This window comes from Nematocida major (assembly GCF_021653875.1).
Source record: "Nematocida major strain JUm2507 chromosome Unknown 2393, whole genome shotgun sequence".
Taxonomy (NCBI): Eukaryota; Fungi; Microsporidia; genus Nematocida; species Nematocida major.
The window spans coordinates 120,211-139,659 of record NW_025952952.1 but is presented as its reverse complement, the minus strand read 5'-3'; the positions used below and the strand labels follow the sequence as shown (position 1 = coordinate 139,659).

Genomic DNA, 19,449 nt, shown 5'->3' with positions numbered 1-19,449 from the left:
AAGTGCACGGGTGGCGTTTATTTGGCGCCTGGCGACATGCCTGACAGCATCTGCTCAAAGGGCGTGTTTTCAAACAGCTTTGAGGCCTCCATTATGTACTGCGGTATTTCCCTGTCTACCAGGCGCTTTAAAAGCGCATTGGAAAAATGGTTGCAGTTGTTTCTTATGATGTGGTATGTTTTCTCTGTGTACAGGCTATTTATCTCCTGCAGGAAGGCTGCAAAGCACTCTTCAGTCATTTCCGTGCTTCCAAACTCGATTTTTTGGACAGGCGTCCCAAATGGGCTGGTTCCAGGTGGTCCCTGCTGGACTCCTGACATAAAGTAGTACTCTTTGTCGAAGACCACCAGAGAGGTGTGCCAGATGCCCTGTATGTTGGTCTGGAGAAATTGGTTGATAATGTTTACCACGGCGTCGCTCCCTATGTTGTAGACCCACAACTCAACACTTACCATAAACAATTTGTAATATTTTCTTTTATTTCGGAATGAACAGGTGGAAGTTCGACGACTTCGAAATTGGCGCATCTTTGGGAAGAGGCAAGTTTGGGCGGGTTTACCTAGCCAGAGAGAAGAAGTCTGGCTTTATAGTCGCACTGAAAATTCTGGTGAAGGCAGAAATAACCGAGTCCAACGCAACAAAGCAAGTGCGCAGGGAGATCGAAATACAGAGCCATTTAAAGCACGAAAACATTCTGCGGCTCTATGGGTACTTCTACGACGACCTGCATGTGTACATAATTTTGGAGTATGCAGCAAAGGGGGAGATGTTCAAGCTTCTGCAGAAGAAGAAGCGGTTTTCTGAGCAGGAGGGCGCCAAGTACATCTCTGAGATGGCGCAGGCGCTGAAGTACATACACAACAAAAACGTGATACACCGGGACATCAAGCCCGAGAACCTTCTAATTGGCGCAGACAACAAGCTAAAGGTGGCAGACTTTGGGTGGGCCGTGCACAACATAGACAGCAAAAGGTACACGTTCTGCGGCACCATGGACTACCTGCCGCCCGAAATGGTGTGCCACCAAAAGCACGACAAATATGTGGACCTGTGGGGCGTTGGCGTGCTGGCATACGAGTTTGTTGTTGGAAATCCTCCGTTTGAAACCAAGGGAAGCACAGACGAGACATTCAAGCGAATAAAGTCTGTTGAGTTCTCTTTTCCGACGTATCTGTCCAACGCATGTAAAGACTTTATCTCCAAATTACTTGTAAGGGAGCCCGAAAACAGGCTCTCCATAGACCAGATCCTATCGCATCGGTGGATACGGACGCACACCCGCGCAAAGAAAGACTAAGAGTCAACTAATAAATACACAATACACACGCCTGTTACATGCAGAGCTTCTTGGCCAGCCGTGCCGCGGGATGCCCTAAAACCTGCCTTGGCGCCCCGCCCAAGATCCAAAATATTTGCTGATTTGCTGGCTTTCAGCGTTTGTTTATTTGGCCTGTTTGGATCTGCTATTATAAAGTGCAGCAAATAAAGAAACATAATTTTTTATATTTAGAATGGGTGGAGCAACAAGTAAGTGCGTCGGGGCATCGTTGCACGTGATACGGGTGACAAAGAACTCTGCTGCAGACAGATGCGGAGTAATTCCAGTGTTCAACTACATAGTGGGGGTGAACGGCGAGGCTGTCACCTCAGAGGCCGACATAATAAAAATAACGCAGTTGTGGGAGCAGGGATCTATAAAGCTGATGGTTTACGACTCGAGGTTAAAAAGCACCCACCCTGTGGACATGCTTCGGCAGAACAACGAAAAAATCGGCTTTAGCATAAAGCTGCACCGAGAAGAAATGGCGCCGGTCACGTTCCGAGTGCTGGACGTAGACTACAACTCTCCAGCAATTGAGTCTGGCCTCCGAAAAAACGAAGACTACATCATAGGGCACGAAAACGGGACGTTTTCAAACGTCTACGAGTTTGAGTCCATACTGGAGAGGCACCGAGGCGCCGCCCTGCGCCTGCTGGTGTACAACATAGGGAGGCTGAGCATACGAAAAGTGGAAATCGTTCCAACCGCGCAGGGAGAGATTGGGTGCGACCTGGGGAGCGGAATTTTGAACGAAGTTCCGTACACAAATGCCAAAATAGAGATAGTCGACGAAATAGCGCCTCGAGGAGCTGCAGAGAACGGGCCGGACACAAAGGCCAGCGCCGCAGAAGAGCCTGCAAAAAGCTGCGCGCCCAACCTGGCGCAGTCCCTGGGCAAAATGGAAATCAGCGCCCCAGCGCCGGTGGGCGAGAGTTCTGCGCCTGAAACAAGTCCGCACATAGAGGCAGAGATAGAGGAGGAAATGCGCGCCGAAATAGGGGGGCAGGAGCTGGAGCACTGCTTAGAGCAGTCACTGTATGAAGACATGGAGGCTGCCGAGCCTGCTGAAACTGAAAGCGCTGCTTGCAGTGTTGCTGATGCTGCCGCTAAAGACAGCGCTCTGGATGCTGCGCCTGTGGTGGACCACATTGCAAGAATATCCAACTCCCAGCACCACGACATCATGGCAGAGTACCAGCTGGAGGGCGCGCACGGGCCCTCGCAAAACACAGCGTATAACTGCAAGAACGCAGGGCACGTGGCCTCTGCCATCTTGGTGGCGCCGGAAAGCGAGGCGCAGCACGCGCACGAGTATTTGCGCCAGCCGCAAGAGCACGAGGGCGGCGCAGAGTACGCGTATGCAGAGGCTGACCCCTCCATAAACCCGGCCAGGGCGTACATATACCAGGACAGCGGCTATGCCCAGTTTCCAGACGAGGGCGAGTATGCCTATACCGGAAGTGAGTGTGGTGGGGAGCAGGCGTGCGAGTATGTAAATGAGGCAGACGGGCAGCTGTACACACACGACCCTGCGCTTGCGCCTGAAAGTGCGCAGCTTTATGGCGAGCCCGAAAGACAGGAACACATGTATGCAGCGCCGGGCCAGTTTTTGTACGACGAGGCGGCAGGGCAGGCAAGCACGTATGTGCCCCCCAGTCCAGGCATGTACAACGAGCACGCGCAGCCTGGCCCGCTTGCAAACTATCTAACGGGTGTCCAGACTCCGCAGAGCGAGCACATGTACCAGGCAAGCCCCTCGGGGAATCCACATAATAAAAAAGATGGGCATGGGAAACCCGCAAAGGACCCCTTCTATCTGCAGTCTGGCGATGAGGGCTACAACACGGATGACATATCACAGATGTTTTGAATAAACAAGTATGTGCAGCGTTTGGGTAAATTAAAAGAAATATTTTAATTTTTCTTCAAAGCGCTATGCGAGCTCGCAAGTTTTTTTCAGCTCGCATATCCTTTTTGTGCGTGGTGTATTTTTTGCTTGTTGTGCTTAACAAGTCGGCAAGCATCTTAAAGAACCTTGGAATAATTAAATACGGAAAAGATAAAAACTGCAAAAAACTGCTTTTTCTTGCTCTTGCCGGTGTAGTTTCTTCTTTGAAGGAGCTGGTTATATTTCCTGTTGAGATAAAGTATCTCTCGAAGTGCGCCATGTGCATGCACCGGCGGATTGAGGCAGAGGTGTGGAAGGGCGGCGCGGAAAGCGACGTTTCTGCGCTTTTGGCAGAAAGGGACGCGTGCAGCAGCATTGCAGAGGAGAGAGCCCGCTATCTAAAGAAGTACACCGAGCAATTTGTGAGAATCTGCGCAATTCTTGTCTCTCTCTCGCAAACAAACTGCACCGTTCTGGCGGCTACTAGCGTTTTCTGCTTGCTTGATCTGTATCTAAAGCGCAGAATACAGAAGCTCGAGGAGCACACCGAAAAAACCCTCGCCAAGTACTGCGCGCTGCAAGAGCACGCATGTAGCACAGTTGCAGGCCTAAACGAAAAGAGCAAAGAAATAGAGGATTTGCAGACAGAGAAGTACAAGGAAGAAAGGCGCCATGCGCACAAAGGCTACAGATTGTGCGAAAGCAAGCTTGTGCGCCTCTATCTGTCGGCCTCCGCTCTTACCGTGCTGGGCACTGCCATCTTCCATGCATACACTGCGCTGTGCATTGTGTTTTTGTACGAAGACAAGAAAGCCCTTGCATTGTTTATAGTCATACACAAAAAGATAGAAAAGCTGAGCAAGTATTTCAAAAAAATAATTTAATGTGTGGGCTTCAGATTCTGCGCCCTTTGCACAAACTTTGGCGCCTTTCTAAGATCAGCATCCGAGGTGCTTCTCATCGCTTTGATGCATATGCGTGCCGCCTAAATATTGGGCGGGCGTTTTTTGTGCGGGAAAGGCTTTGGCGCGATCTTTCTGCTCGCCGAGGCCAGCCCACCACAGGCACAGAGCGTGTTTTTGGAGGGCATGCCACACACAAATCGCGGCGAAGCACTGCGCGCTGGCCCCTGGGGATGTCCTGTGCAAGCATATAAACACCCAAGACCGAGATAGAAGCAGCACGAAGGCTTTTTGTGTGTTCAAAAAAGACAAACAAAAATGCGATATGCAAGTTGTGCTTGAAGGGAGCTTGTTTATTCTGTCATGTTGTGTTTGGCTTGTCTGGTGTTTGTTTTGCTAAGGCGTCCATTGGCTCTCCGTGCCAAGTATTAAATTAAAAAGGAGGGAATCTTTGCCCTTTAGGATATATAAAAATCTTTTGGTTATAATAAATATTGAAAGGACAGATCATGTTTCTATTTGTTATTTGCAATTCGAGTCTTATGGGACAAAAATGATATATTAAAAAAATAGCATAAATAGTTTTTGCTTTTTGTTTTTTAATGAAATTTTCTAAGATAAGCATAGCAATGGTGGCGATAGGTCTTGTATCTATTGAAAGGTGCCTGTGTGCAGCGGAGACAGAAGCTGCAAAGCCTGATCCTGTGGCCAAAAGCGACAATAACGCCGATATTATTGTGTGTCTAGTAAACAGTGGGTTCACGCCCTCTACTGACAGTAGAAAAAAAGCCCCAGCTCCTGTAGAGAAAAAAGCTACTGCACAGAATCCAAGCAAAGATGGGGACGAAAAAGAAGGCGACGATGGCAAGAAGACGGATGATGAGGCAGCGCCGGCGGAGCCCGAACCCAAAGAAAAAGAACAGCCCTTGGGAGGAACAATTGCGGCCCAGATTTGCTTTAGAACGGATATAAACGTGGATGAAGTACTGAAGAAGATCAATTCCAGCCGCTCTGCTGCCATGAAGCAATTTGTTGGGGAAGAGCACTACATTGACAGTGCAAACTTTTCGCTTGTTATAACAGAAAAACCTGCAAAGGAATCTTCCGAAAGCTCGAAATCCATCAAAGTTATAGGACTGACTATCTCCGATAAATCCAATTACATGGAAAAAAGAAGAAAGAAAGAAGATTTGTCGGACATTATAATGACGCTGGTTCTTTCAGAAGATGACCACAAAGAAATTATTGGCATATGTAAAGATAGTTCTACTGAAAAGGAATACCATATACATGCCAATAATATAACAGTCCCAACCTCTAAAAATGGGTCCTCGAGTAATTCGGGCTGTGTGTATGAGCCTCGCGAATTGTACAGTGAGCGCCGCAACCTCACAGACTTTGTTAAACACATTAAGAACGATAGTGCAGACAGCAGCGATGACCAAGGCTTCCTCGCAAAATACTGGGTTGTAATTCTTGTTGGGTCCATTATTACAGTTGCAATATGCTGTGTTGTTGGATATTTGGTTAGTAACAAAGATAGGAATTAGTTGTAAGCTAATAAATAGGCTTTAATTGCAATGGCTCCAGGCCTGCCTGGCTCCTGCTTGCCGAGGCAGCTGCCCGCGGGTTTCCTGCTTTTTCGGCTAGCGCCTGCTCGGCAGCTAGAAGCCATCAGAAAAAACTGGGCGCGCATGGTGAAGCCTAGATGTGCGCGCCCAGTTTGGCGTAGAAAAATAAAAGGAGCGGTTCTGCGCGCTGAACTTGGGCTGTTCTATATTGTATTTGCTCTTTATTTCCTTAAATCATAGAAACGGCGGCAAGTATGGCTACAAATGCGAATCCTAGGGAAACGCTGGCACTGCTGCTGTTGGCGTTTTCGGTGGCCTTGGACTTCTTGATGATCTTGCTCTTCACATCAGACTCCTCATCTTCTGCGTCATCGCTGTCTTCGTCCTTGTCTTTCTTGCTGCCTGTTTTCGGGTTGGCAGCGTCCTTGTCTTTCTTGCTGTCTTTTGTTGTGGACGATGCGGCGCTCACGCTTCCGAACAGTACTAGTGCTACGCATAGGATTGTGAATAATGTTGTTGCTCTCATCTTGCTTGCATTCTGTTATTCGGGTATTTATACCTTCATTGATTTATGGACTCATGAAACTAGGTTCCAGATGCTATCTAATCTGGACACATTAAATGGCCTGCATGGTCTTTCATGCAAAATGGGCCGGTCTATTGTGGGTGTGTGCTGTCTGTGCGTAAATGGGCCCTTTATATTAAAAAAAGACGCGTCTATTGTGTGCAATATGCATATGTTTAATTTAGCGTGTAATTAAATTAAATGCAGGCCTAAACATACGGCTGTCCGCTGCCACAAAAACAGGCTGCAGCGTGCAGCGGTGCTTTCTGCAGCTTCGTGCCAGAGATCAACGTCACTTCTATCGCTTCCAAAAAAACGTCAACCCGGCTGTTTTTGATGCTTTGATGCATAAATACAGCAAGCAAGCAGCCTTTGCATGTGCTTTATTCTTGGTCTGCTTCTTTTACCAGCCGCTTTTTGCAGCGACTTCTCTTCATATCACGGCTTTGCAGACGTGCAGCACCAGCGCCCGGACTGCATGTACAGCATTTTGGTTTGTTCTCTGGTGCTAATAACCATTCTAACCATTGCAGCAGCGGCTGTTTTTGCGCTCTCTATCTTTGACTTTTATCCGATTCAGTATGTCCACGACTTCCTGTACGGATGGATAGACCCCACTGAAAACGACTGTCTGAGCATTGTTCCTGGAAAGCGCCTTTACTGCGAAAGGGAGGACGCGCTGGTGACAATTCTTGAGAGTGAGCACTATGCAAATCTGACTTTGGCAATGTGCGAGCATATAGAGGCATCCTACGCGAAGTATGTGCCCGACAGTGTGTTCCAGCACATCGCCAGCATGTACGAGCCAACAACCAAAACCCTTGTTTCTCAGACAAACTACACTCTAAGAGAGGCTCTGAACTACCAAACAGCCGCTTCTGTGTGGGCTTGGAACATACACGAATACAAAGGCCTGCCGAGCCACTCTATGTCCAATACCATGCCTGTAAACTGCGATGTTTCCAGATGGATAAAGGCTGTGGTTGACTCTGGAATAGAAGGCTCTGCCCATCTCAAAGAAGCTATTTTAAAGGAGGCCAAAGACGTTCTTCCCAACTTCAAATCGCTTTTTGTAAACGGCGTGTCCCTAGAGGACTTTTGAGCGCCTTTGCAAACAGCGCAGCTTAGCCATGCCGTGCCCCAGACTAAATGCACCTCTGCGGCGCTTTTAAGTAACAGCATGCCCCTTTCAAGCTGCCTGGGCGATCTCTTTTATGCAGTTTCGCCCGTGCAGGGAGCTAAAACTACTGGCGGCTTCTTCTGTGGGCGCTGAGGCAGTTCTGTTTGAAGCTTCTTTTGTGCGAAAAGCCAAAAGGCAGGCCCACACGGCGCACTTCCAGCCTTCCATGGCTTGCAATGTATCCAGCAAGCTCTGAAAAAGCCACGCAACTTAGTGGGGCTATTCAACGCCTGCCAGCGACTTGCGAGTGCCCAAGCTTTAGAATCGTGCATCATTTGGGCACGTCTAAAAGCATATGCGTTTGAGCAACTTACATTCCAGACGCAAGAAAACCAGATAAGGAAACACACGCCAAGAAGCGGGCCTGCCCAGATAATAAAATCGCTAGATCTATTTCTATACGCTGTGGGGCTGTGCCCAGGCCTATGCCAATCTTTCTGTGATGAACCAAATCACTGCATTTGTACAATGATGAAACAGCAAAAGTGGCTTCATACTCGCGGCATGAAAGGACCATATTACAATGATGCAATTGAAGGCGTAAATACAGAATATGTTTTATATTGTAGGCAAGTGCATAGGGGAAATGGCGGTTGTAGGCGTCCATTCGAGCAATAAATCGCTGCTGGAGTTGGGCGTAGGCCCAAAGTAGAGTGTAAACAGCAGAAAAAATCGGCAGTTACAAGCGAACAGCGCTATTTCTTCTAAAAGCGCCTGCTCTGCCAGCACGTGTGCAAAATGCACGCAGCTTCTACCAGCACTCGCTATGCGGCTTTTTTGCGCCCCCAGTTCTTCTTTCCAAGATCCCCGGGACTGTCTTTAGAAGACGCACGCTCCCGCATAGAATGATGTTCCTGTCAAGATCTTCTGTGTCTATTATGTCTAAAATGTTCTCAATGTAGTTTTTCTCCTCTACGTCTCCCGGATTAACTGCGTGCTTTGCCAAAAGACCCTTGCACAGGCTGGCTCTCGAGGGCCCCAGCAGCATCTTTACCCCTTTCTCCTCACTTTCAGCGCACACATAGAAATGCCGGCCTTTGTGCAGCACCCGCACCGGGCCCTTCTCCACCATCTCCGCAAAGTGCAGGCAATCTATGAATAGCGACCTGAACCCAAACAGAACTGAAACGCTGGATATGCCCTGAGCCCGTCCCTGCGCATACTCGTTTACTATAGCCCGCCCCAAGGCCATGCCTGTGCCTGTGCATACAACCAGGACATCCCCTTCTATCTCCAGCTGCGTCTTTTTTATGTCTACTGAAACGCAGCTATTTTCCCCCAGATGGAAAAGATACTCTGAGCACACGCCCTTGATTCTCTGCTTGTAGTGCTTCATCTCTATCCGCCCTGCGGTTATGCTGTACACCTGTCCATCTCGTTTGCTAATTGTGTAGTATCGCGGGTATATGCGTCTTATCAGCCCAGACTTCACCGATATCTTTAGATAGAAGTCGCGCAGCACGTCTTTGAATGGCTTCTTCATCTGCAGAATGTACTGGTGGTACATGTCATACGACTGGCTGATCTCGCCCAGCCTGGCCAGATACATTTCTCTCTGGCCCTCGGGGCATGTGCTAACCACATGCTTTCCCTCCTTGGCCATGCAGTACAGGTCTTTTATGTGGTGGTGCATAGGAATCGAGCTGTAGTCTATTTTTTTTGAGGCCAGCTCTTCGTCGTCAAAGAAAATCTCGCTGGAAACAGCCTTGTAGTCCGCATTTTCGGGCTCTATTGACAGCACGTCGCCTATTGAGTACTCGTATCCCGGAATGTCCAGCTCTATGCTGTATTCATACACTGCGGAGTAGATGGACCCAAGCCCGGACAGGCTGCCGCCTGCCTCTGTGCATGTGTTCTCGCACTCGCCCAGCACGCTGTTTATTTTTTCCAGCTCCTCTCTTGGCGCAGGCGCCAGCTGCTTTTTCCCCAAGTATGTGCCCCTGTGCGGCTTTTCTTTTGCCTCAAGGCAGGAGAGTCTATTTTTAGAAAGCGCAGCCCATTTTTCCTGCACCTTCCCCTTTAGCTCCTCGACCCACGGCGTATATGCGGTGTAGACGCCCATGGGGTCCATTTCGTCGCAGTCGCATCTCCTGCACAGCGGCGTTCCTCCAACCTGCTGCAGCCTATTAAACAGCCTTTTTCCTGCATAGTTGTACTTTGTGTAGTTTGAGTCCCCCAAGCCAATCACTGCAAAGTAGAAGTCAAACTTTCCATTCAGAGACTTTCTTTTCAGAGCCTTCCAAAACTGCTGCATGTTGTAGGGCGCGTCGCCGTCTCCGGTTGTAGAGCATATGAATACAGCCATCCCCAGATCTGCTAGGCTGTCTGCAGCTATCGAGTCCATGTCTGATATGTCCACGCGCAGCCTCTTCCTATCTGCACCGCCGCTTTCGTCTGGTGTCTCCCTATTTCCCCGCTCTCTGCCTTCTAGGCTCTCCCCCGGAGGCGCACCCCTGCACACTTCTGCATGCATTTGCCCTAGTGCGCTGTGCCCAAGCGAAAACGCCCTCTCCAGGTCTCTTTTCAGCAACTTGGCTAGCTCAAATGAATTCCCGCCATTTGACCCAACCCCCACGGGAATTGCAAACATCAAAAAATGAAACTCGAAAATAAAAATAAAAATGGCACAGAGCACACGGCAGCTTCCAATAAAAGAGCACGACATCTTCTTGGAGAATCTGGAGAAGGAGAACTTTGACCTAAAGCTGCAAATATCCCATCTGAAGAGCCGGCTGAACGACTTGACAAACTCGTCGCACACTTTTATTCCGGCATGCGACTGCAAAAGGACACAGAGCGAGACAAAAGACGTTCTCTCAGAGGTAAAGGTGGAAATGGAGAGCCTAATTGAAAACAACGGCCAGTTAAAATCGCAGAACGCGGACTTGCTAGACAGGCTGGAAGAGATGAACGAGCAAAACGAGTCGCTACAAAGAGACTGCGTGAAGCTGTCGCACCACATCAGCGAGCAGACGCGCAAGGAGACAGAGAGCAAGAGAATTCTGCAGGAGATGCAGGCGGAAATAGAGTCGGTGCGGATGGACCTGGAGGAGCTGGACAGCGTTAAGAAAAAGAACAAGCGCCTGGAGGAGGAGTATCTGGCCCTGGACATCCTGACAAAAAAGCTGGAGATCGAGTACAAAGAAGAGAACTCGCATCTTGCAACGCTAAACAGCAACCTGCAGAAGAAAGACATGCTTCTGCACGACCGGATACTGGAAATAAGCAACCAGGTAGCTGGGCATGCCCGGGAGAACCAGCAGCTGCAGAGCCAAAACCAGGCGCTTTCCCAGGAGAAGAACGCGCTTGCTTTGGAGGCGCAGAACCTGATGGCGTTGAACAAGTCCCTTCAGGCGCAGCTGCAGATGAAAACCACCGAGGCCATCCAGGCAAAGAATATGGGGGAGCGGCTTGTGACCGAAATAAAAAACAAGAGCAAAATTACGCAGACCCAGAAGGACGATCTAGAGCGAAGAGCAGAGGAGATCATTAAAGAGCGAGACTTTAAAATAGCGCAGCTTAAGCAGGACATAGTAGACATCGGCGGGGAGATGGAGGTGTTGGGCAGAACCGTGTCGGGAACCCATGCAGGCCTTTTGGAGTATGTAAACTATGTTTCTTCTCTTTCGAAGCGGATGTCTACGATGTCCGGTGAAATAGAAAAGTCCCGGAGGCTTTTTGACTCTTTTGTGCAAGCGTACAAAACAGGGACAGCCAAGCAGGGCGCCGCCGAGAACAGAATGGCGAGCATCCACGAAGAAAAATGCATGCTGGAGAAAGCCGTTCAAGAAACAAGAATAGAGATCGAGAGGAGCAAGCAGGAGAAAAAACGGCTTGCCCTGGAGAAGGAAGAGCTCCTGGCCAGGCTGCAAATCACTCCAAGCTGCTTGAAGATAGCAAAGGAGCTGGGCATCCACGAGTTTAAGTCGATAAACGACCTTTTTGTGTGCTGGAAAGACTCCCACACAAAGCTCCTGAGAGAGATAGAAGGCAGGCATGCGAAAGAAGAGCACGAAAGAAACCTAAAGCTGGAAGAGTTCCAGACGAAGCTGCAGGCCGCCCTGGCTGAGCTGCACTTCTGCAGAGCGTACCTGGAAAAAAAGAAGCAGATAATCAAAATGATGAAAAAACACGGCGACAATCCCTCAATTCTTAACAAGATAGATGTATCCAATAAATAAACGAATATATGTACACACTCTGCAAGTGGTCTGCTGTCTTGGAAAACTTCAATTTATTGCCTTTCTAGAAGGTGGCGTCTGCCTCTAACTCTTCCCGCGAATGTGTGGATCTAAAAACGGCATGCACCCCGCAGTGTATTCTGGATTTCTGAATTTGCAGCCGCGCTGTAGATCTGGAGGCCCAGAGGCGAAAGCTTTTCTTTGGAGCAGCGCCCTGCTTGCACAGCAGACCCCGGAAATATAAATAAAGGCAGCCTGGGCGGACTTTGCATAGCCTTCCGCCCTGCCTCAGGCCACATGTCTCTGCCAGACGCGCAAAATACTGTTTGGCCTCCCAAATCCCACAAAGTCGCAGTGCATAGCGCTTTTATATCCTGTCCTCTGTATTTTTATTATATCCTTTGCCCGCTCTTTGTATGTATTTCTTCGGGTATTAATAGTATTCTTATCTCCACCGGCGTGTTTATGTGCGACTTGTATCCCTGCGACCAGTCGTAGCCCACCGCAATTGCCAAGTATCTTCCCGTGCTGTTGAAAGCTGCTGCAGTAATCGCTCTGTCAGCCCCATTGGTTGCAACGCCCGGGCCGCCAAACCCAAGCCTGCACTTTGCCTGTCTGTTCCACAGCATAACCACTCCTTCAGTTCCTGCCGTGGCAATTGTGTTGGGGAAGGCCGGGTGGTACAAAACCACGTTTACGGGAGACACGGTTCTGTCAGATGTGTACTTGCACTTGAACCCGAAGTACATAGTGCTAATGCTGCTGTTTGGGCGAATGGCCACTATCTCTGTCTTAGACCCTGTGGTCCCCACAATCGCGTCCTGTCCGTCGTTAGAGCACGCTACTTTCCGCAGCTGCCAGTTTGACTTGATTTGGTACTTCGTCTGAGACTGCATGCTTCCATAGCCTATGCCCACGCCCGTTCTCATTTTGCTTTGGTATCCTGTGCTTTGCTGAATCTTCTCCAGGCTGTACACTTCGTACGACGCAATTGTGTTTCCCATGAGGATTGTGATGGTGTTCATTTTGCTGTCAATATCGTACACTTTGTCCTCCATTATAAGCTCCTTTGGCGGCGCCTGCATGTTGTTTATGCTCCACACCTTAACGGTCTTGTCCCAGCTCCCAGTGACCAGCGTGCCAGCGTTGGTGAACGCCATGCTGCTTACAGCCAGAGTGTGCGCCCCCAAGTCGGAGGAGGACCCATTTGTCATATCTATTGCGCGAATCACCCCGTCTGCGCTCCCTGTAAATAGAAACCTTCCGTCGCCAGAAAAGCAGCTGCACAGTATCGGCGAGTTGTTCGGGTTCGGGATAGACGTTTTTAGGCACATTGACTCGTGCGAGCTTGGGTTGCTAGGCGCATAGATGTAAACCGACCCGTCCCACGAACACGCTGTGAGAAGGTCTTCCACTGGGCTGTACTTTATAGAAGAAATGGTGTCTGTGGGCGGCTGCTGCACCATAAAATCGTTCAGCGGGGTTTCCTTGGCTCCCTGCATAGTAGATGTTGTATTCGAGTTGTACATTCCTTTGTAAAATTCTTATTAAAATTTTTCATCCTCTTTATGCTTGAATCTTTGCATGCACCCGAATCACGCACTTCCTTAGGTTTAAATTTCTGCACCGGCCAAAAATCGGCTTTTGTGTCTAATATCTATGCCCCGCAGAAGCCGCATTTCGGGCCTTTCCCTGAATTTGCATGCGCTGTGGCTTTCTCCGCTATTCCGCCTACACCACTCGGCCCTTGTTTCTGCGCCTTGCTTTTCTGGGGTGTTCTGTTTGCAGGCGCCTTGGGCTTGCATCCGCAGTGCGCCCCCACTTTCTGGAGTGCTTTCTTTGCGCAATAAGCGAGTGCACGCCCGCTGCTAGCGCGCCTTTATATTTGCCTGTTTGAGGCGCTCCTACAAAGCTCGCCTTTCTGGGCGCTGCTTTCCTCTGAAACCGCGCATGCTCTGATCTCTGCCTCTTTTTGCATGCGTACTTGTCTGCGCAGTTCAATGCGCAGAAAACCTGCTTATTTATATACTGCTTTTTGGCATTGCAAATTCAATGATAGACAGCCTCCCATCCGGAAAATTCCCTTAGACAACTAGCGGAGTGCTGGCACAAAGCGCGCGCCTAAGCTGTGTCTTTCGCTGGCTTTGCAGGTATGTGCTTTTTGCAGCAAAACAGGAAAGTCCGCGCTTTCGTGCATTTTTACTTGGCAGCTCATATGCAGGGACGTTTCTGCCCAAATAATCTGAAAATCCTTGCTTTAAACTTAAAGCACGGGCATGCCCTTTAAATGCTAATTATTTTTTTTCATTTTTATGATGCGATCAGAAACAACTCCTATTAAGAAGCTACTAATTGTACTAACAGCCTTGCTGGCTGCATGCGTGATTGTGGTTCTTCCATTTTTCGGCTTCAAATGGAGCTCCAAGTCTAAAAAAGACGATGTGGTGTGCGAGAAGATTGGGCTAGATGCTCCGCTTCTCCTGGATGGCTCCTGCGAGATGCCTGGCAAGAAGTCTCACGACGGGTGCCAAGATGCATCGACCATGTGGAGCAACCCTCAGAAAGGCCTGGCCACTGTGTTTGAGAAGGAGAATATCATCCCTGCGCGATCCGCCAAGACCGAAGAGAAATCCAAGCAGCCTTCTTTCTATGAAAAAGTTCTTTCATACTTTAGAAGAAAAACCCCAGAGGCACTGAGCAGCCTGGAGCTGACTCCAGAAGAAATGGCTATACAACTGAAAAGCAGCGAAAACATTCTTATCAACTACGATGCTGGCCTGGTTAGGAAAATCAATGCAATGAAGTCCAAACAGAAGCAGATGATCATAGTAGACATCAGAAGACTCACTCTTATGCTGTCCACCCTTCTTCCATCTGAGTCTTCCCTGATGGAAGAGTCCAACAACCTGTTCTGGCTGACCGTCTACATTTCCGGAGATCTGATGATCGACTGGATGGCGTACACCCTGTCCGTGGAAGAGCTTATGGACATTAGGAACAGCCTGAGCGCCCTGTGCTCTTCCGTGGAGGAGCCCTCGGACATCCGGATGGAGATGTTTGCAATTCTGAAGAGGTTTGTCCAGGATATTTCGAAGAAAACGGAATTCGGGGGAAACATCACCTCCACAAGAGAAGATATAGCGCGCATTTTGAAGGAGTACAAGTCTGAGCAGGAAATGGTTGGCCTTACAGACGAGTCGTGCGAGACCGAGAAGCTTTTGCTGGCTCTGGACGTTCTTTCATACCTTATCCCAATGACGAGCGAGTCCAACAACGAAATCCAGAAAACAGTTCAAACTGTTAGAGAGAAGCTTGTCAACGCAATCCAGTCAACAGCCAGAAGGCAGATGAACGACTACCTGCTTGTAACCAAGAGAAGCAACTGCATGGTGATTGCAGCCATAAACGAGTACATGCGCTTCCTTTCCGACCTTGAGCAGTACATTGGAGTCAACCTGGTTTCTTCAGAGCACCTCAAGAACATCAAGAAGGCCAACAACTCCACCTTCTCTTACGACATTAAGGAGAGCATGCCAGCGTCCGACGTCATTAAGACAGTGAACAGAATGATTGCATTTGCCAACGAGCTGTTCAAGCAGTACGTCCACCTCTTGAACACCAAGGAGGGAGAAAACACGTACAACATTTTTTTATTGGACAGCAATGACTTGAGCGAAAACCCGCTAGAGGAGAGCGCGGAAGTCGAAGACGAGTAAAGGCCCAGAAGGGCGCGGGGTGTTTGTGAATCACACGCCCTACCGTGTTTTTGGCTCCTGTGCAGGCTTTAAATAAATTTCTGTTAACAACCCGGCATGCGAATAAATTCGCCCCGCGCGCCCTATCATGTCTTAGGCGCGATCAAACAGCTTCTATTGACGCATATTCTTCCTGTGTTTCTTATCAGTGGACGGGCGGCTAGTCTATGGTGTGCACACCTTTTCTAGCTTCATCCTGAAACCATGTTGCTAATAAATACATACATAATAAAATAAACATTAATGCAACTCATTGTCCTTATGCTGCTCGTGCGCGAATGCACGGCAAAGCTATTGCAGTATGTGAAAGACCCCATGCTGTATCTCTCCACAGACGGCTCGACAATACACCTGAGAAAAGACGAGCAAACTGTGAAAATCAGACATCGGAAAATCTACATGCGTATGAACTCCGAGTATTACTCAATAGGAGTCGAGCCAGATGAAACACGAATATTTGTGAAAAAAGAAACCGCGCCAGTGTATCTCCTTAGGTCCGTGACCACCCACAACGAAGAGTACTTGCCTTTCCACGGCAAGCCGCTAGAAAATACGCCCCCCGAGTATCCCCCATACGAAAAACATCCAACCTACCACACAGAGTACCACTACCACACTGCTCCCCCTGCAAACACAGCTTCGCACATGAGAATAGACGAGAAAATTGTGTACGAGCCAAAGCCCCCGCCGTACACCCCGTATCCTCGGGGCCCTCCGTACAAAAGCCCGGAGAAGTTTGGAGGCGATGCGCGGTACAGCAGCCCGCACGTCGACCGGCCGTTTTCTGAACCCCCTCCATACGAAGAGCCTGCGTACAGCAGAGAGCCTGGGTACTCCCGAGCGCTGCCTCCTGAGTACAGGTACCCTCCCGTATACAGCCCCTCAGAAGAGCCTGCCCCGCAAGCATACAGGCCGTATGCGGACAAGCCAAGGTTTGACACGGGTATTCCTCCACCCGCGCGCCCTAGGTATACCCCGCCCCCTGCATATGCGCCTCCTGCGAGCAAAAGGCCCTCGCGCCCTCCTGTAGCAAGCGAAATAGAAAGCGACACGGGCGCAAGCAGCAGCCCATTCGACATTAAAATAGTAGAGGACGGAAATAAAATAATACACCTCGCAAGAGAAGGGAACAGCCACTGCCTAAACTACATAGACGGCCAGTTTCTATTCAAGCCCTGCCACCACGAAAAAGACATAATTAGGTTTCGCGTGCTTGAAAGAGACAGCTATAAAGACACACCTGCCCGCAAAACAAGTGACATTTCTGATGATGTCCTTGCTCCTATGGGTGAGCGCCCCGAAGAGAAAAAATATGCGCCCTTCTCTGCCTCTCCCCATAGAAAGCCCATGCCCCGCACGCCAATAAAGTACAAAAGGCCTCGGCCAGTCAGCATGCCCAGGATCGGGCGCATGCCTGCTCAAAGCTGGTACGCCGACGCGCCAGACGCTTCTAGCTTTTTGCCCGACGAGAGCACGCACTTGAAATATATGGAAAGGGAAGATAGGATGCGCCCGCGCTATATGGAAGAGGACGACAGCTCCAGAATAATCAGCCCTTCCGAGTATGCTCCCCGAATAGATCTGGGCACAATGACTCTTCCAAACTACTCGCACAGGCCCGACCATCTATACAACAGCATAAAGAACAACCTAAAAGACATGGAAACCGCGATGAATACGACTGGAGTTCTAAAAGTGCCGCGGTATGGGTTTTCCTCGTACAGCTCTAAGCCCGCAGTGAAGGAGCCTGCAAAGGTAGAGTTCTCGCAAGACGAAGAGGAAATGATCGAAAAGGAGCTACAGAAGTGGAATGAAAGAAGAAGGAGGGCTCGAAGAAAGAAACACGAGTCTTTTTTGGAGAAAGACTACCACAAGCTGGATAGGGCAGCGCGGCGCCTAGAAAGACGGCACAAGAAGCAGACACGTCTGGAGTTTCCAGAGGACAGCGACAGCCACGGCGCCGAGTCTGAAAGCGAAGACCATGCCTACTCTAGCGCAGAAGACAAATACAGAAAGAAGTCTTATACTCTGCACCAAAGCGCGCCCGTGCAGAAGAAGTACAACCACTACAACTCACAAAAAGGAAAGTATGGTGGAAGGTATGACAGATACAACAAACATTTGAAAATAGACCCTATAGAAACACATGCTCACATGGAAAAGCTAGACTCTATGGAGGAGCTTGAAGGACTTACGGAATTTAAGGAGATGAAGAGCAGCCCACTCGAGCTCACGCCTTATACAAGCGTCGGCGGGCCTTTGGCTCCTTCTGTCCACTCTATTCCCCCTGCGAAGCCGATGCACATCTTCACACATCCCCCGTCTGTTAAAAGCGAGCTTCTGTCTCACATTGAGAACGCACACTCAGAAGGCCACGCCTTCCATCCCGAATTGCCAAAGGCCGTGCATATGCCTCTTTCTGTCCAGCATGTAATGCAGCCACCAAAGCCCATAGTTATCCCACAGGTCCAAAAAGTTCACCCAGTGATTCCAATAGCGCCTGTGGTGCACATGCTCCATCCTGTGAAGCCTGTGAGCTTAAAAGTAAACAGCCTGCACCCCAGCATAAGCACGCACACCTTGCCTAGAATCGCCCCCTCGTATATGTCTCCTGTGATGTCAAGCAACCTAGTAGATAGCAGCCTGTCTTCTCCCATTACCAACAAAACCAGCTTTAACATTTTAGACTATGCAAACAAGAAGCCAGAAAAAGCTCTTGCTGTCCCTGCGCCTGCAAAGCCCATCGTGAAGGCTATAGCCAGCGCGCCAGCCAAGAAAGAGAGCACGCCCAAAAACATTCTTGGAGCCTCTGGCTTGGGAAGCGCCTTGGGAAGCGCCTTGGGAAGCAATCTTCTAAGCTCAAACCCGTTTACTGCCCACAGCAGCCTGCTGGACAGCACACTGCCAGACATGTCTGCGTCGCTGAGCAACTCTCTGGGCGCGTCGCTGGGCGCCTCTCTAAGCAACCCACTGGGCTCGCCCTCCGCAATAGGCGCGCCTTCTCTGACAAATCCGTTTGGCCTTCCAGATAGCTTGGCAGGGGGGATTGGAAGCGGAGGCCCCGCCCCACTAATGGCCAGCACACTCAATTCCATGCCTCCACAGCCTGCGCCCACGCCGCTGGGCGGACTGCAGCCACCATTTACAGGAAGCCCAGCCTCCCCTGGAGGCGCTTCGCTTTCTAACAGCATTAATATGAATGATTTAGGAAGCATGCTTGGAGACAGCATGAATGACCCCATCACCAAATCTTTGTCAGACTCTCTAAATAAAACCTTGAAAAGTGCAAAGGAGCCCAGCTCTATAAAGCCGCCCGGCACTGGTTTGGAAATAGGCAGTGCCTTTGGCGCCCTAGCAAAAAGCAGCGGCCTTCTGAAGCCTGAAGGCCCTGAGAGTAACTCCTTTGACCTCCTTAAAAGCAACCTTTCTAGCATTTTCGAGGATAGCCAAGGTAACGGCGCTGCCAATCCAAAAGAAGGTCTTTCTTCGAAAAACAAAAACAGCCTTCCAAACAGCCCAGTGAACATGGGAGCCAAAGAAGCCTCCGCCGAAAAGCCCAAAGGCCAGGAAACCGCAGTCGCATATGAAAACCTTCTTAGCCTTTTATCGTAAATAAATATACCTATTATTAACCGTGTGTCTACCTTCTTTCCTTTACTCAGACTATGTTTGGCATAGAAAGAAAATTAAAGCTTCCGAAATTTTATGCAGAGCTGTGCAAATGACAAGCTGGAAAGTTTTAAAATGCACGAAGGGTTTTTATTTCTTTCAAATACTTCCGTGCAGAGAAGGCCTCTGTTTGCCCCAAATCTTCACTATGCAATGAAAACAACCACACACTGTCAAATGCAAGCACTGTAGGGAGACGGGCCTTCGCGGGCCGGCAGCAAAACAACCCACGGAAGGAGCAGACCCATAGACAAGCAGCGCCTCTGCACGCACGCGTTCATATTGCGTCTTCACAGCCTCTACACGGATACCCTCGGCCTAAGCCCTTTCTATCTGCTGCGCAGTCCAACTGCTTCTGGGCTGCCAGGATGCAGGGCAGGCAAAATGGCAGCAAAGAGAAAGTATAAATGCAAAGTG

General features: G+C 49.5%; 12 protein-coding genes across 12 annotated transcripts; 8 read left to right on the top strand and 4 right to left on the bottom strand.

Annotated features, from left to right (window-relative positions):
- Positions 1-17: 17 nt before the first annotated feature.
- NEMAJ01_0941 (desumoylating isopeptidase 1) lies at positions 18-455 on the bottom strand (the record flags this gene model as incomplete). Its single annotated transcript, XM_047914779.1, has 1 exon — positions 18-455. One exon carries the CDS (start codon positions 453-455, stop codon positions 18-20), a length of 438 nt encoding a protein of 145 aa, XP_047770736.1.
- A 32-nt stretch (positions 456-487) lies between these two features.
- On the top strand, positions 488-1,297 carry NEMAJ01_0940 (aurora kinase A; the record flags this gene model as incomplete). Its single annotated transcript, XM_047914778.1, has 1 exon — positions 488-1,297. One exon carries the CDS (start codon positions 488-490, stop codon positions 1,295-1,297), a length of 810 nt encoding a protein of 269 aa, XP_047770735.1.
- A 214-nt stretch (positions 1,298-1,511) lies between these two features.
- On the top strand, positions 1,512-3,191 carry NEMAJ01_0939 (uncharacterized protein; the record flags this gene model as incomplete). The annotated part of the gene is made up of 1 exon (XM_047914777.1): positions 1,512-3,191. The coding sequence occupies one exon, from the start codon at positions 1,512-1,514 to the stop codon at positions 3,189-3,191; it is 1,680 nt and encodes a 559-aa protein (XP_047770734.1).
- Positions 3,192-3,256: 65 nt separating this feature from the next.
- NEMAJ01_0938 (uncharacterized protein) lies at positions 3,257-4,093 on the top strand (the record flags this gene model as incomplete). Its single annotated transcript, XM_047914776.1, has 1 exon — positions 3,257-4,093. The coding sequence occupies one exon, from the start codon at positions 3,257-3,259 to the stop codon at positions 4,091-4,093; it is 837 nt and encodes a 278-aa protein (XP_047770733.1).
- Positions 4,094-4,713: 620 nt separating this feature from the next.
- Positions 4,714-5,661, top strand: NEMAJ01_0937 (uncharacterized protein; the record flags this gene model as incomplete). The annotated part of the gene is made up of 1 exon (XM_047914775.1): positions 4,714-5,661. One exon carries the CDS (start codon positions 4,714-4,716, stop codon positions 5,659-5,661), a length of 948 nt encoding a protein of 315 aa, XP_047770732.1.
- Positions 5,662-5,911: 250 nt separating this feature from the next.
- NEMAJ01_0861 (uncharacterized protein) lies at positions 5,912-6,208 on the bottom strand (the record flags this gene model as incomplete). The annotated part of the gene is made up of 1 exon (XM_047914699.1): positions 5,912-6,208. The coding sequence occupies one exon, from the start codon at positions 6,206-6,208 to the stop codon at positions 5,912-5,914; it is 297 nt and encodes a 98-aa protein (XP_047770656.1).
- A 415-nt stretch (positions 6,209-6,623) lies between these two features.
- Positions 6,624-7,349, top strand: NEMAJ01_0936 (uncharacterized protein; the record flags this gene model as incomplete). Its single annotated transcript, XM_047914774.1, has 1 exon — positions 6,624-7,349. The coding sequence occupies one exon, from the start codon at positions 6,624-6,626 to the stop codon at positions 7,347-7,349; it is 726 nt and encodes a 241-aa protein (XP_047770731.1).
- Positions 7,350-8,178: 829 nt separating this feature from the next.
- NEMAJ01_0935 (uncharacterized protein) lies at positions 8,179-10,017 on the bottom strand (the record flags this gene model as incomplete). The annotated part of the gene is made up of 1 exon (XM_047914773.1): positions 8,179-10,017. One exon carries the CDS (start codon positions 10,015-10,017, stop codon positions 8,179-8,181), a length of 1,839 nt encoding a protein of 612 aa, XP_047770730.1.
- A 31-nt stretch (positions 10,018-10,048) lies between these two features.
- NEMAJ01_0934 (uncharacterized protein) lies at positions 10,049-11,608 on the top strand (the record flags this gene model as incomplete). The annotated part of the gene is made up of 1 exon (XM_047914772.1): positions 10,049-11,608. One exon carries the CDS (start codon positions 10,049-10,051, stop codon positions 11,606-11,608), a length of 1,560 nt encoding a protein of 519 aa, XP_047770729.1.
- Positions 11,609-12,000: 392 nt separating this feature from the next.
- Positions 12,001-13,137, bottom strand: NEMAJ01_0933 (mRNA export factor; the record flags this gene model as incomplete). The annotated part of the gene is made up of 1 exon (XM_047914771.1): positions 12,001-13,137. The coding sequence occupies one exon, from the start codon at positions 13,135-13,137 to the stop codon at positions 12,001-12,003; it is 1,137 nt and encodes a 378-aa protein (XP_047770728.1).
- A 783-nt stretch (positions 13,138-13,920) lies between these two features.
- On the top strand, positions 13,921-15,324 carry NEMAJ01_0932 (uncharacterized protein; the record flags this gene model as incomplete). Its single annotated transcript, XM_047914770.1, has 1 exon — positions 13,921-15,324. One exon carries the CDS (start codon positions 13,921-13,923, stop codon positions 15,322-15,324), a length of 1,404 nt encoding a protein of 467 aa, XP_047770727.1.
- Positions 15,325-15,624: 300 nt separating this feature from the next.
- NEMAJ01_0931 (uncharacterized protein) lies at positions 15,625-18,975 on the top strand (the record flags this gene model as incomplete). Its single annotated transcript, XM_047914769.1, has 1 exon — positions 15,625-18,975. The coding sequence occupies one exon, from the start codon at positions 15,625-15,627 to the stop codon at positions 18,973-18,975; it is 3,351 nt and encodes a 1,116-aa protein (XP_047770726.1).
- Positions 18,976-19,449: the final 474 nt, after the last annotated feature.